At 41.8% G+C, this 16,185-nt stretch overlaps 1 protein-coding gene across 1 annotated transcript in view; it reads left to right on the forward strand.

The window, feature by feature from the left end:
• The window catches only part of MGAT5B (alpha-1,6-mannosylglycoprotein 6-beta-N-acetylglucosaminyltransferase B), a 112,516-nt gene that overhangs the window by 62,376 nt on the left and 33,955 nt on the right, over positions 1-16,185 (forward strand). Inside the window, exons 8-13 of the mRNA XM_044298418.1 lie at positions 952-1,116; positions 1,226-1,395; positions 1,622-1,753; positions 2,075-2,208; positions 5,181-5,311; positions 8,812-8,967. Coding sequence (XP_044154353.1) covers positions 952-1,116; positions 1,226-1,395; positions 1,622-1,753; positions 2,075-2,208; positions 5,181-5,311; positions 8,812-8,967 — 888 coding nt within the window. The remainder of the gene's footprint in view (positions 1-951; positions 1,117-1,225; positions 1,396-1,621; positions 1,754-2,074; positions 2,209-5,180; positions 5,312-8,811; positions 8,968-16,185) is intronic.

Below are 16,185 nucleotides of genomic sequence, written 5' to 3' on the forward strand. Positions count from 1 at the left end.
TGACAATACCTTTCTAACAAAGCTAGAACCAGCCCTGTACCTCACATGGATCCAGAGATCTCCCCATTCATTACTCTGCTAGATTTATATCAAGCTGAAAGCTCAAGGGGAGTGTCTTTTCTGCTGCAGCTCAGGGGGCGTGTCTCAGCTCTCCCAATCACAGCTCAGGGGGTGTGTCCATGGTCTCCCTATCACAGCTCAGGGGGCGTGTCTCAGCTCTCCCAATCACAGCTCAGGGGGTGTGTCCATGGTCTCCCTATCACAGCTCAGGGGGCGTGTCTCAGCTCTCCCCATCACAACTCAGGAGGAAGATGAAAGATGAAACTGAGCATGTGCGGCTTTCTTAATGAGCCGGTCAAAGAAATAAGAAATTAAGTGGCACTATACAGATACATTTGAATAACTCAGTAGCTATACAAAATTATTTATTACATGCAATTACAAAAGTATTTGGATCCAGGTGCTGGTTTGAAAACTGTAGAATATTTTTCATGGGACAATCCCTTTAAGTTCTGAACTCTCCTATCCCAGGGCATTGAGGAGAAATTACATGAACCTGCAACAGGGAGCCCCTGGGGAGCCCTGTTCTGATTTTTATCATCCATTTTGTCAACGATAATCAAATCTGTATGGGCACCTTTAGAGATAGCACCCAAAGAATATCTTCAAATCAAGATACAATCAAATCCTTGTCCCGCAAGTAGGGCTTGTGTCAGTGTATGTGGGCCCATGGGGAAGAGTCACATTGAGTTCTTTGTTCACCACAATATTTGGCTTTTCAAATCCATCAGGTTCTAGCATCTGCCCAGGTTTGCCTGGTGCGTTACCACCAGCCAAGGCCCTAGGAAGGAACAGTTCTTATCTAAAAAAAAAATCCAATCTCTTTCCTGAATGTCATAATTTTTCTTATATAAAACACCTTAAAATTTTCATGTGTATTTCATTTCTAAGGCGGCCTTCCGCACAGAACTCTCCTCTCTTCTTGATCTAATGGGTACCGGTAAAGAATCTCTCATCTTCATGAAGAAAAGGCTGAGGAGGCTTGAGGCTCAATGGCTTCTGGCTGCTAGGAGGTTAGAGGCCAAAATTCAAGATAAACCAAATGAACAGAAACAGGTAAGAAAGCCTTCATTTCTTTTTACCCCATTTAAACTAATTTTATACCTACATAATTACTTTTTCTTTTACTTAATGACCCATTAATCATATTGCCGTGTCTTGTTAGATTCTAGTCCATATTGGATTTCTGACAGAAGAGTCTGGTGATGTTTTCAGTCCGAGAGTGCTGAAAGGTGGACCCCTGGGGGAGATGGTGCAGTGGGCAGATGTCCTTGCGGCTTTGTATGTGTTGGGCCACAGTCTAAAAATAACAGTGTCTGTGAAGGAACTGCAAAGGTGAGGATATCAATGGTGCCATGCCATCACTGTTTCCAGTTGTACTCCCTGTTAGAAGATTTCTAGTTTGCTATTGGTGCAGAATACATTTTTTTTTATTTCTTGTGACCATATTGATATTGGCTAGATGGTGGAACGTAGAAGATGGTCAATTTATATTTAGGTAGTAAATCATGAATCTTTATATATCCTGCTGCAAGTATCTGTGACCCTTTCTTCCTTGCAGTTATTTAGGTGTCCCACCTGGAAGAGGAAACTGTCCCCTTACAGAACCTCTAAGTTTTGATCTCATCTACACGGACTATCATGGCATGCAGCAGATGAAGCAGCACATGGGACTGTCCTTCAGAAAGTACAGGTGAGAGGATGAGTTCAACTAGAAGCCATGGACCCAGATATGCATTATGTGGCTTCCAGGCTATTTTTGACCCTTGACTGAGATATTGACGTAGACCTGAGATACCTGAACTCCTGTGGCATTGTTTGGCTACTTGATAGTTTACTGTGACCATTGACTTGCCCCAGATTTCCACCGGCTATAACGCCTACAACTCCCCATAGTTTCCTGTTGTGCTTTGATTTATGTTGACACCCCAAAAAAAGCAATAGATCCCTGCACTCCACACCGACATTTGGCACCTTACAGAGGGTCCACACCATGAACACCCCCCTCCTGCAGGTGCCGTCTACGTGTGGTGGACACATTTGGGACAGAGCCAGCGTATAACCATGAAGAGTATGCCACACTCCACGGCTACCGCACAAACTGGGGATACTGGAACCTGCACCCCAAACAGTTCATGACAATGTTCCGTGAGTCTGGGAAGAGGATTTGGGGAGGGTTCAACTGAAGTGATCGGACATCTCGCTTAAGCATGCTACATGGCATTCGTGTGTCTTTTTTGTGCTGCCTGAAAACGATAAGCCAATGTAAATATTTTCTCATTATGTGCTGTCATATCATGCATAATAAAGTATCACTTAGTTTTATAAACATTGCATTAATGGTGCTAGTTATATAGCTTGGCTATTGGGGAGAGGAGAACCTACAAATCTACACTGACCTATTGTTGCCCATAGCAGCCAATCAGAGATCAGCTTTCATGTCTCACACTGCTCTGGTGAAATGAAAGCTGCATCGTTATTGGTTGTTACAAGGCCTGTTTTCATAAAAACCCACTGAATCCTGTACACTAAGAGCAGTTTCACAAAAATAGAAATTACCTTTTACAACCACATTAACTACCAATGGCACTAGGTTAGCTAATGCTATGGATAACCTGCATATCTATGGCCTGTCATTGTTGCCAATAGCAACCAATCAGAGCTTAGCTTACATGTCTTAAACTGCTCTTGTGAAATAAAAGCTGCGCTGTCATTGGTTGCTATGGGTAACGAGGCCTGTTTTCATTACAATCCCAATGAATCCTGTAAATGGTTACTACATGAAAGGCACTTTCACAGAAATAGAAATGACCTTTTAATGAAACTTCCCCTTTGTTCTGCTCTTTGAATGAACCTCCATCTGCGCCCCCCTTGGAGTTCATTTATCTTCTCTTTATTAGGCGCATATATTGTTTTTCATTATTAGTACTGACAGGGCATCTATAGTACCCAGCGCTCTGCACTTTATCAGTGCTAAATGTCATTTAAGGTGAAGCTCATTTACTGTAATTGGAGGACAGGGAGGTGTGAGGTAGAAGTGTGATTTATGACTAGAGATGAGCGAATTTCCGCTTATGAAATTCGTTCACACTTCGTTTGGTGGTAAAAGGTAAATTGCGTTATGGATTCTGTTACCACGGCCCATAACGCAATTCTATGACGGAATGCATAACGGAATGCCTTTTACCACCAAAGTGTGGTTCCACATACATTTAGTGGGAAATTTGGTTTACATTAAAGTGCAGTTTGAAGACCGGCTAGTAGAAATGGAGGATAAAAATTTATAGAACAGGAGGAGCTTAGAAGATAGATATATAGTTTTGTAGGGAAAGATTCAGTAAAACTTATATTTTATTGATTGAAATGCTAGCTTATTCTGCGTTTAGGAGTCCAGAGGGCAGGCCTACTCATTGATTGATAGCTATGTTTGCCCAAGCAGGAATGGCTATCAGTTATTGATAGGACCACCCACTGGACTAAACTGTAGAGATTAAAATTAACAAATTACTAGCTAGGCCCTACCTATGCACACAACTGTATTTTCGGTAAGCATCCGATTAGCATTTTTTGCAGATCAGATGTGGACCCATTCATTTCAATTCCCTGCAAAAAGATACAACATGACCTATTCTTGCACACAAAAATAGGACATTTCTACAAGAGGAGGAAAAAAATTGTGGCATGCACACGGCTAGTATTCATGTATTGCGCATCCGAGGTTTGCAAGCCGCAAAGCTCATACGGTTGGGTGTATAGAGGCCTGATGCTGAATCTTTCCCCATAAAACTATATATCAATCTGCTCAGCTCCTCCTGCTCTATAACATGATAGTGATAGTTTGGATTGCATTTTCATGGTTAGGGACGGACTTTACTACCATGCAAACCAAATTTATGCTTGGGGACCCCAGATATCCGGTCGGTCCCTTGCTTGCTACAATCTAGTGGTCTAAAGCAGGGGTGTACATATGCTGATACATCCATTTCAGCTGCAGAAGGGCGCAGTAGGGGAGAGGGACTGTAGAGCAGTAGCAGAAGTGTCCAGACTGCAAAGCTAATGTTAAGGGCTCATGCACACGGCTGTTGCCTATTTTTTGTGGTGCAGACAGATCATGGACCCATTGAAGTGACCCACAGATGTTGCCCGCAAATTGAGGTCCCCAATGCACGGAATGGCTGAGCAATGGCTTAGTGCATTAGCCCTAAGAGTGAGGTTTAGGGTTGTGATGGGACAGGACATAACTAGATGGGCTGCACAGTAATATTCTAATAGTTTGTACCTCACATACAATGTGTCAGGAAAAGTAATGGGATTGTACCTCTTCTCAAAAAGAATATTCATGGAGAACAGCTGGAGGGATGACAACTAAGTAATAGATGATTGCTCCAAGTCCACCAGATTGGGAACAGCTCTCCTCTTGAATAGCAGAAGATTGCAAGCCCAATGAACCTTCCATCCACCCCCTGTCATCCTTACATACTAAGGGTGGCTTCACACGTTGCGGAAAATTCTGCCACAAAATCGGCATACGTTTTTTGGGTGGGAAGTATAGTGCACATTTTGTTGCAGATTTCCTGTATGAGAATCATTCCTTTCAATTCAATGGCAAACTGATTCTGCAGCAGAAACCGTACAGACTTTGTTGCTGATTTTTCTGCAATGTTTTCCTGCAGAATCAGTTTGCTATAGGATAACATGGTGGAAGTGCTCCATAACAGAATCCCACTTTAGTCTTTCATCATAGAGGATAAAGCAGTAGTTCTGCAAATGGGTAGGAAAGGCAGTCCATCCATACACGGATATTGTATCATGCACTTACCTCACAATGATTCAATCATGGAATCAGTCAATCACTCAATGAATCAATCATAGCACTTTTGCATGGAGTTAGTAGCCGTGTTCCTGCATATGCGACACCCCTGTGTTCCTGCACGTCCCTCCTGCTGAGTCTGCTTACCCCTGTGTTTGCTGCGTTCCTGCACCATTATTGTTGCACTGCTGGATTTCCAGTATTGGATAGCTTTGCCCGTGCATATCTCTGCCTGACTTTGTCCTCTATAGCGCAGTAGATACAAAGCACTACTTCTAGACTGTTTCAGCTCCGTGTCCTTGTTCTACAGCTCACACTCCAGATAATTCCTTCATGGGGTTTGTAACAGATGAACTGAATGAAACTGAGCGCCAACAGGTGGCTCAGAACAAGGTCAGAAACATGGCCGTCGTATACGGAAAAGAGGCTGCTATGTGGAAGGTAAACTGTCTCTTCACACGCCTGAATGTAAATCTTTCTTAACTCATCTTCTTGTCATAACCTAAACCTAGCTTGTATTTAACATAAATCATTTTGTCTGGGTGTAGTCCCCATTTTCATGAACCTTAAGGGGATCATTTGCTAATTATACAAATTTGTAATGATTTCTTAATGCACTAAAGTCACCTGGACGTGTAGGTAGTATAGGATTTAAAACCTCTTGAAGCAGCACCCCTCTAGGCTGTGTCTGGTAGTGCAGCTATGCCACATTGAATGGTGCTGGGTTGCAATGCTCGACATGGGCAAGTTATTTAAACTGTAGCTCCAAGTATAGACAACTTTCCATTAATTAATAGTGAAGTCAATAATACTAACATAGGCTGGAAATAGACATCCGTCCATCCAGTTCAGCCTTTAATTCTGCAAAGTTGCCCTAGAGGAAGGCAAAAAAAACAACTGTGAGGTAGAAACCAATGTTCCTCATTTTAGGGGAAAAATTATTTTCCCTGGATCAACAACCCTTCTCCAGAAATCTAGTAACTATAACCTGTAATATTATTACACTACAGAAATTCATATATTCCCCTCTTGGGCTCTTAGTGAGTTCACCATCACCACCTCCTCGAAGAGAGTTAGCTAGTTTCACTGCTCTTACCGTAAAGAATCATCTTATATGTTGACGGAGAACCCTTCTTTCCTCGAGATGTAGAGGTTGTCCTCTTGTCACAGTCCTGAGTATCAGCAGGTCATGGAAGAGATCTCTTATACAGATGAGAAACTTTATAACTTATATTATTGCAAGAAAATTACTCATCTCCCCTTGCCTCTTGCACTCTTCACTTACTCTTAATTCAGTGATAATATCCATACACAGGAGGCAGATAAAGATTTTCAGCTTTACTAAGAGATCAGGCCATAGCTGCTGCCCATAGAAAGGGGATAAGATGGAAAGGTGGGAGCAGCTGCAGACAGTGACAGAAAAATTTAGCTTTTTCTAGTATTTTCTTTTTTAGTATCTCCTCCCAGTGCTGAATTCAGAATAGCACTACACTGTACTGCTGTATCATGTCCTCTGTGTGATAGAATAAGGTAGGGGAGCAGGATCTCCTCTATTCTCTATGTATTGTGCATGGGAGACATTATAGCAGCTAGTCTCAAGAGCAGTATCTGTAACCTGATCTCTTAAGTGAAGCAGCAAATTGGTTTCCTCTCTGCTTTATGCACAAATTTTATTAGTGGATTCAGAGAAAGTAAACAATAAAGTAGGAAGAGAAGAAGAGCCTGAGGTATTTTTTTGTAATAACATATATTCCAAAGTTTCTAATCTTTACATGAACTGTTCTGGACCGTTGGAGGTAAAATTTGATACACCCTTTTTAGGGTCCTGTCCAAAGACTGTAAAAGCTATGTCTCCAATTTGAATTTGCATTTTACAGATACGTAAGTGCCTCAAGAAATGTGCAGATAGTAGCTTATGTACTGTCCCCACAATGCTGAAGCATTTGCTTAGTTCTTTGTTTAGTTTATAGTGTTAAAGGGGTTTTCTCACCTCAGACATTGGGGGCATATCGCTAGGAGCCCGCTAAGTGAAGAAGGGTGCAGCAAGCATGCGTGGCAGCCCTACGTTTATTCCTGTGGGAGCATTGAAAATAGCCAAGTGGCATGCTCGGCTATTTTCGTCTGTCTGATTTAAAATGAATGGGAAGCGCAGCGCGCAAGCGCAGCCGCCGCTTTATTCACTTCTGTGGGGCTGGCTAGCTATTTTTGTCGCTCCCATAGGAATGAATGGTGGGTGGATGTGCATGAGTGGTGCACCCTCCTTCACTTGGCAGGCTCCGTTCTAAAGGTAGGTGCAGGTCCCTTAGGTTGGATCCACACCTATCAGACATTAGGGGCATATCCTAGCGATACATGAATCATACATTAATATAATATTTTATTTAGGGATGAGCGAATCGACTTTGGATGAAACATCCGAAGTCGATTTGCATAAAACTTTGTTTCTATACTGTACGGAGCAAGCGCTCAGTACAGTATTAGAATGTATTGGCTCCGATGAGCCGGTTATTACTTTGCGAAGTCTCAAAATAACTTCTGAAATTGATTTATAGTGTAAAACTGTTCTGCACATTGGTTCCATTCTGCTCATTTCACCATCCTTCCATGTAATGTTCTCTGTCTTACAAGCATTTCCATCATATTTGCCTCATCACAAGCTAATTCCTCCTCCATTTCTTTAAACTACTCACGCGCCTCTCTCTTTCTCCCATGGATTTTTCCCTGATGACGTTGCACAGTTGCAGGTAGGAATTTATATCTAATCCCTCATCTGCCACTCTTATAGTCGTGACATTGATCCATCTTGCATTGAAATGTTGACAGTGATGTCTAGATTGTCGAGTTGCTAAATGATGCGTGAAAACTGCAATGAATAGGTAGGTAGAAATATGGAGAACAGAAAATAGAAAATACCAGAGAAGGACAGAGGCTTCTTAAAGAGGACATGTCCCCTCTGCTGACATGTCTGTTGCATGCCTCATGTAATAACAATTCCGCAGCATCTATTCTTATGACTCTATGTTATACCATTCCTTTATTATTCCTGCTAGAAGCTATGAATAAATTACTAGCAGTTTGTAGTGAAGGTCCAGCTGGGTGTTACCAGTCTGACACTATCCAATCAGTGCTGCTAGTGTCATGCTGTGCAGGAACACACTCCCAACTGGTAAACCTCATCTGGATCTTCATTGCAAACTGGTAGTAATTCATTTATAATGTCTAGCAGGAATAATAAAGGAATAGTACATCATAGAGCCATAGCAATAGATGCTCCGGAATTGTTATTACATGTGCAAATCAAGTAGTTGCTATAACAGGCATGTCAGAAGAGGTGACAGGTCCTCATTAAATGGGCTATCCAATGTCTAAAACATGCACCCAAATGCTGAGGCCCCAAAAGGCCACCGCTACATGTCCCCGTCGCACTGATCAAAACATCGGGGCAATGGGGGAAGCAGCCAATAGCAGGCCTCGACGGGGACGAGCCTCCCCAACATCACCCGCGATGCTACGGAGGCTTATCCCTGTCATGGCCTGCTATTGGCTGCGCCCCAATGCAGCAGCAGTCGTGCGGGGAGCTGCGCAGGTGCCGGGAAGCGGGGTAAGTATAATCTTTATCAGGGACCCAGGAATTGGGGGGAACATGTTAGACTTTGGATAACCCCTTTAAGGGTACATCCAGTCGGAATGTAAATTTGTGAAGAACAATTTACCATGGATTTTGCCATTGAGCAATAGAAACATCTGTGAAATAATGTAATTAATGTGGATTTTGCTCTTGATTTGCTCTGGATTTGGTCCTCTTTCCTCTATATTCCCCAAGTTAGTATTCGTCCTGATGTTCTAGATTATTGGACTGAATTAAATGTGTACTGTCCACATGGCATATAAGCACAGACTGTTCCAACCACTGCAGTTAATGGGACATCCCCTTTTTCTAGGGTAAAGAAAAGTTTCTGGCCGTGTTACACAAGCACATGGAAGTGCACGGGACCGTTTACTTCGAGACCCAGAGGCCCCCTGAAGTTCCTGCCTTTGTTAAAAACCACGGCTTGCTGCCACAGCAGGATCTACAGCAGCTGCTGAAGAAGGCCAAGGTAGGAGATGTGTTTTAGGGCTAGCAACAAGTTGTGGGCCACAGATATAAGGCCAAAGAGAAAGAAATTACAAAGAAAACTGTTTGCTCAGATCTTCAAAGCGGATCTGTCAGATTAAAGGGGTTATCTGATGCTTTGCAACTGATTAAATCCTCGGGATAGGTCATCAGCTTCTGATCAGTGGTGAGGTCCGACACCTGGGATCCCTGCCGATCAGCTATTTGAGAAGGGCTAGCACCCCTTTGAGCACAGTGGCCTCTCTGCTTTCCATATTCCAGTGATGCCACAACTATCGGTCATGTGGCTTAGGCACAGCTCAGCCCCATTCTTTTAAATGGATGCTGAGCTGTAGTATGCTATCATCATAAACTAAACAGTGAACAGAGCCTTTTGTTTCATATCTTACACTGTGTAGGTTCTGGTGCAGTGGCTGTCTGAAAGAGCTGATCGTTAGGGAGCCCCCTACCAATCTGATATTGATGAACTGATATTGAGGACCTATCCTGCAGAGGTGAACAAGTGTAATTATAGCTTTCCCATCCCATTCACTTGAATGGGACGGATGGAGTGTAACTACAACTGCTCCTTCCCATTGAACTGGATTGGACGGAGAAGCTGTAATTACCCTGCTTGCTGCGATGCCGATGGCGAGCAGGTAAACAGTGACTAGAATGCAGCACTTGCAACTGACTAGCGAGTCGGACCCCTGCCAATCTGATATTGATGACCTATCCTGAGGATAGATCATCAATATAGGAAACTGGACAATCACAGGTTTGATTTACAGCAGCCTCATGGCAACTGGTCTCTGGAGATGACTTGTTTAAGTAGCAGGAATTCAGAAAGGGATTTAGCAATCTACTGTAAAAAAAAACATGCTTTGATTCTACACTATGTTCAAGATCTCTGTTTGCTGTCAGAGGATGAAAACATGCTTGTCGGCATCCAAAGACAGAAAATCTGTACAGACCTTATCACACTCACTTGGTGGATATTACTAGTCACTAGTTCAGTGACGTCACACGGCGCTCGAAACCGAGTGCGAACTAGTATTCAAACTTTGAGCATTGCCACAGGCCGGGGCAAGCTCGTGTTGAAGACAGTACATAGGGCTCTTTATCCCACTACTATACAGTTGCAAGAAAAAGTATGTGAACCCTTTGGAATGATATAGATTTCTGCACATATTGGTCATAAAATGTTATCTGATCTTCATCTAAGTCACAACAATAGACAATCACAGTCTGCTTAAACTAATAACACACAAAGAATTAAATGTTACGATGTTTTTATTGAACACACCATGTAAACATTCACAGTGCAGGTGGAAAAAGTATGTGAACCCCTAGACTAATGACATCTCCAAGAGCTAATTGGAGTGAGGTGTCAGCCAACTGGAGTCCAATAAATAAGATGAGATTGGAGGTGTTGGTTACAGCTGCCCTGCCCTATAAGAAACACACACCAGTTCTGGGTTTGCTTTTCACAAGAAGCATTGCCTGATGTGAATGATGCCTCGCACAAAAGAGCTCCCAGAAGACCAACGATTAAGAATTGTTGACTTGCATAAAGCTGGAAAGGGTTATAAAAGTATCTCCAAAAGCCTTGCTGTTCATCAGTCCACGGTAAGACAAATTGTCTATAAATGTAGAAAGTTCAGCACTGCTACTGCTGTCCCTAGGAGTGGTCGTCCTGTAAAGATGACTGCAAGAGCACAGCGCAGACTGCTCAATGAGGTGAAGAAGAATACTAGAGTGTCAGCTAAAGACTTACAAAAGTCTCTGGCATATGCTAACATCCCTGTTAGTGAATCTACGATACATAAAACACTAAACAAAAATGTATTTTATGGGAGGCTACCATAGAGGAAGCCACTGCTGTCCCAAAAAAATATTGCTGCACATTTACAGTTTGCACAAGAGCACCTGGATGTTCCACAGCAGTACTGGCAAAATATTCTGTGGATAGATGAAACCAAAGTTAATTTTGGAAGAAACACACAACACTATGTGTGGAGAAAAAGAGGCACAGCACACCAACATCAAAACCTCATCCCAACTGTGAAGTATGGTGGTGGGGGCATCTGGGTTTGGGGCTTCTTTGCTACATCAGGGCCTGGACAGATTGTTATCATTGAAGGAAAAATGAATTCCCAAGTTTATCAAGACCTTTTGCAGGAGAACTTAAGGCCATCTGTCCACCAGCTGAAGCTCAACAGAAGATGGATGTTGCAACAGGACAACGACCCAAAGCATAGAAGTAAATCAACAACAAAATGGCTTAAACAGAAGAAAATACGCCTTCTGGGGTATTGAGTCCTGACCTCAACCCGATTGAGATGCTGTGGCATGACCTCAAGAAGGCGATTCACACCAGACATCCCAAGAATATTGCTGAACTGAAACAGTTCTGTAAAGAGGAATGGTCAAGAATTACTCCTGACCGTTGTGCACATCTGATCTGCAACTACAGGAAACGTTTGGTTGAAGTTATTGCTGCCAAAGGAGGATCAACCAAATATTAAATCCAAGGGTTCACATACTTTTTCCACATGCACGGTGAATGTTTACATGGTGTGATCAATAAAAACATGGTAACATTTAATACTTTGTGTGTTATTAGTTTAAGCAGACTGTGATTGTATATTGTTGTGACTTAGATGAAGATCAGATCACATTTTATGACCAATTTGTGCAAAAATCCATATCATTCCAAAGGGTTCACATACTTTTTCTTGCAACTGTATACACCTACCTATACAGCAATATACTTGGCACGCGCAAAAGAAATACAGCGAAGCTGAAGCAGGTATGCATTTACATATTTGAAAGCAATACGGTGTATGCACAGCCATTCCTGTTCATAGTATTGAAGAGTGAGAGATAGCATTGCGCGGAACCATAATATTTTTATCATTTTGTGTCTCTTTGCAGTAGTGGCGATACTACTGCGGTACCGCAGCGTTAGAAATAAAATAAAGAGGACTAAGCGCCATTGAATAACAGTGATTTGACATATTTCTAAACAATAGTTTTATTTATATATTTTTCACATTTCACTTCACCAACTTAGACTATTGTGTTCTGATCCATCACATCAAATTTTGATTAACAAAACATTGAACTTAAGGCTGTAATGTAACAGCAGCCACCCACCCAGCATCTTGACTACTCCCATCAAGAGCCGGCCCGGATCGGCTTTACAGCCATACTAACAACAGTGTCAGTCAGCACTAGCTGCCATTGACACTTAAAACTACCGGCTCTTACCTCACCGAGGCCAGAAATCTCGGTGACACATACCTTCCATCAATGATGGCCCCTTGCGCCTTCCTACAATATGTACATACAGTTATATTGATAAGTTCAATTCAATCTTTGAATATTACTAAATGAGTCACCAGACCCATATAAAGCTACAAGAGCTGTGAAGTTTCTATTAAAGAATACCTTTCAGCTCTTAAAGGGAACCTGTCACCAGGATTTTGTGTATAGAGCTGAGGACATGGGTTGCTAGATGGCAGCTAGCACATCTGCAATACCCAGTCCCCATAGCTCTGTGTGCTTTTATTGTGTAAAAAAAAACTATTTGATACATATGCAAATTAACCTGAGATGAGTCCTGTCCTTGACTCATCTCACATACAGGACTCATCTCAGGTTAATTTGCATATGTATCAAATAGTTTTTTTACACAATAAAAGCACACAGAGCTATGGGGACTGTGTATTGCAGATGTGCTAGCGGCGATCTAGCAACCCATGTCCTCAGCTCTATACCCAAAATCCAGGTGACAGGTTCCCTTTAAGACATGTGTGATTTAAACAATACTTGCAAATACTTGCATTCTACAATTCTAGAGCATCTCCTGTTTCAGTGCTACATTGTGCCGTTGCTCAATTATTCCTCCTGGAATAGTATGAATAAATAAATTGGCATTACCATTGCTTTTAATAATAGGGTTTGTCCTACACTGACATATTCAGGACTGTCAAGTTTGTAGGAGCATACCTATTGATGAAAGAAATGGTGAAACCCATTTAATGTTTTCATACATTTCCAGGGGGGAATATCAGAGAAACAGCACACCTCAGAGTTCTAAGAAAAGATTCTACAGAATATTTATTTTATAGGGAATTTAGGTATTTAGTAAAACTGACATAATGATATGATTTGCCTATACACCCAGGAGTTGCTGTCCACTGTATATCACTTGAGATAAGGTGTTTTGAACATGAATTCAAAGAATCAAGAATAGAATAGGCTTACACAGGCTAAGTGAATAAATATATTAACTAACTGTGATAAAAAATATAAAACAGACAAATCACATACAAAGTAGTACAGGTAAATAACAATCAATCACCTTGGCTGCAACACAATGGAGGAGCTACCGTCGCCATGCTACCCACGTAGCTCATGGCTGATGCTCCATGGAAATACAAGAGGTATATAGTGACCTACAACATCCTAATTGGATTATGTTCTCATTGGAGCTAAGTTCTTTGTATTTGTGCACAAAGGTTTATACCTTTCAGCCCCTCCTGCTAAGCATGTCCAGTGTGGAGTATGCATGTCCTGTGAGTTAACCACTCTGGATTGTAGCTTGATGGTCATCTAACACAGAACAATGGGTTTGTATAAGTTAACTTACCATCCCTAACTTACTACATTACAAGCAATATGCAAGGTAATATAATTAAACAGGAAAGAACCAAACAGTAATTAGATATGTATTTAAAATACCCTTACACATAAGGAGAGCTGACAAATACTTTTTAGATAAAATGGTAATTAGCATAATTAGCATATCATGTACATTAATACAGGAGTCCTGAAATATGCTGTATATCTGAGGGCACGTTAAGTGATGGAAGAGGTTTTTGATCTATAGGTTTTCTGAGACAGGGGCCATTTATATTGCACGTACAAAAGTGACAATCAGCCAATTATTTTCCTGGACAAAAAAGACCTATTGACATTAATGTTGATGGAGTAGTTTGTGGAGGATGCATTCAGAATCAAATTATACACTCACACTCTCTGCTACAAATTGCTGCCTTATTGAGTTCTGATTAATAGGTCAGTTTAAATTTCATTTACACATTGTAATGCAAAATGGACTAAGACATTGCATTTTCCTACATTGTTACTGCCCCCTCTCCCCAATAATCACTGAACTATTCTGTTTTTGTGCAGTCAGACAGCTGTGTAAGTAACGGCCTCCATCTGGTGCATTGGTTCTATATCTAGTCCCTGAAGTATCGCTAGATTTAGATATTGAATTCCATTTATTTTAATTAGATATTGGATAATTTGTATGTTAATTACACTTAATAAAGTTAAGGTTGTAAGACATTTCATCACCTCCTGGTCGGTTTTAAAGTACCTATCATTTTTCGTGACATTTCAGAATAAGCCTACGTGTGTGTACATGAGGAAAAGCCGTCCTGACCATTCAATGACTTCTGCCTTTTTATCTCTCTACCCTCTTCAGGCTCTATCTTTAATTGTCAGATTTAGGATGCTTTTACATATGTCGAAAGCTCTGTTCGGGGCTTCCATCACAGAATTAATCAAAAATAGCAGAGAAAAAAGGACTGCATGCAGGACTTTTTTCTCCACTAATAAAATGTTCTCCTGAACAGAAACCGAATGGACTCCATTATAGTCAATGGGGGCTGTGAGGCTCCATTTGCTTCAGTTGCTTGCCATATATGGCACTTCCATTATTTTTGTTATTCTGCTGTTATATAGCAGAGCAGAAGAACAGAAATAATAAGCATAGATGTGAAAGCAGCCTTAACTGAACTAGCAACGGCATAGAGGACATTATATAAGAGCATTAAGCAGTGTAGCTGGGAATCCAGCACTGGGCTATGGCAGTAAAACCCTTAAAACAAGCAGCAGCATCTCTATTTGCTTGTTTTTCTGTCTCTGCAGCTGTTCCCTCATACTCCTCCCCCCTCCATAGACCTCTATGGGCAGCAGCTGTAATCTGATTCCTCAGGGAGCTGACAATTCCTCTTCATCTCATGACTACTACTTCTGACCTAAAGATCATTGAAGCAATGAAATATGATAGAGTAACAAGGATCATTGTTTTAGGCCCAGTGATATCCAGTCAGATGCATGAAAATGAATAAAGTTTAAGGGGGCTGGGATATGCCACCAAAGTCCAATCAGTGGAGGGCAGAAGACAACTTCAGCCCCTCCTGGCTCCACTTTGCTTTGTCGGTGCATCCCCAGTCATCAGATGTTGCTGGCATATCTTAGTGATTCACTACAATCGGGTTGAGCTGTGTCGGGGCCATGTGACATAGTCGTGACATCACAGGCCTGCGGGGAGCAGCGAGAAGTTACTGCTAGCGATGCTGCCTTCTCAAACAGCTGATCGGTGGGGGTCCCACAAGTCAAACCCCCACTAATCAGTTCCAAAAGATAGATCATCAGTAAGAAAAAGTCAAAGAATCCCTTTAGGCTATCCATAGCCAAATGTCACATGTGGAATCACTGAGCTATGTTTTCAAGGGAGTTGACCTGTTCCAGATTATATGGAAAATTCAGTTTAACTTCTATCAAGAAGATTTTCTTATCTTTTTACATACTTAGAGTATGTCTGATTTTATATATATATATATATATATATATATATATATATATACACTTACACCATATTTTTCAGACTATAGGATGCACCTAGAATTTGGAGGAGGAAAAAAAACAAAAAAAAAATCTGACCTCAGCTCAGACCCTCAAGCTCAATCAGCTTCAGCTCAGACCCTCATCAGACCCCTAAGCTCAATCAGCCTCAGATCAGACCCTCATCAGACCCCCAAGCTGCATCAGCATCAGATTAGACCCTCAAGCTCCATTTGCCTTAGATAAGACCCCACCAACTTTCATCAACCTCCGATCAGTCCTCCATCAGCCTCAGATTGGACCCCCTTCAGACCTCAGATCAGAAGCGAAAAAAAATTATAAACTTACCTCGCTTGCTCCGAACGGTGCTACCGCACACTGCTCTCAGGTCTTATTCCGGCCTGCACTGCTCTGTGATCTGATGTCGCACAGTGTCAGGTCATAGTGCATGCCTACATGCACTGCGTCTTGATGCTGTTTGCCATCAGGACACAGTAAAGAGCTTGGCCCAGAAGAAGACCAGGGAGGGTAAGTGCAGCCACGCAGCACTTCCCTCACTGCTCCTTCATCTCCCATT

This window comes from Bufo gargarizans, chromosome 6 (genome assembly GCF_014858855.1).
Source record: "Bufo gargarizans isolate SCDJY-AF-19 chromosome 6, ASM1485885v1, whole genome shotgun sequence".
Lineage (NCBI taxonomy): Eukaryota > Metazoa > Chordata > Amphibia > Anura > Bufonidae > Bufo > Bufo gargarizans.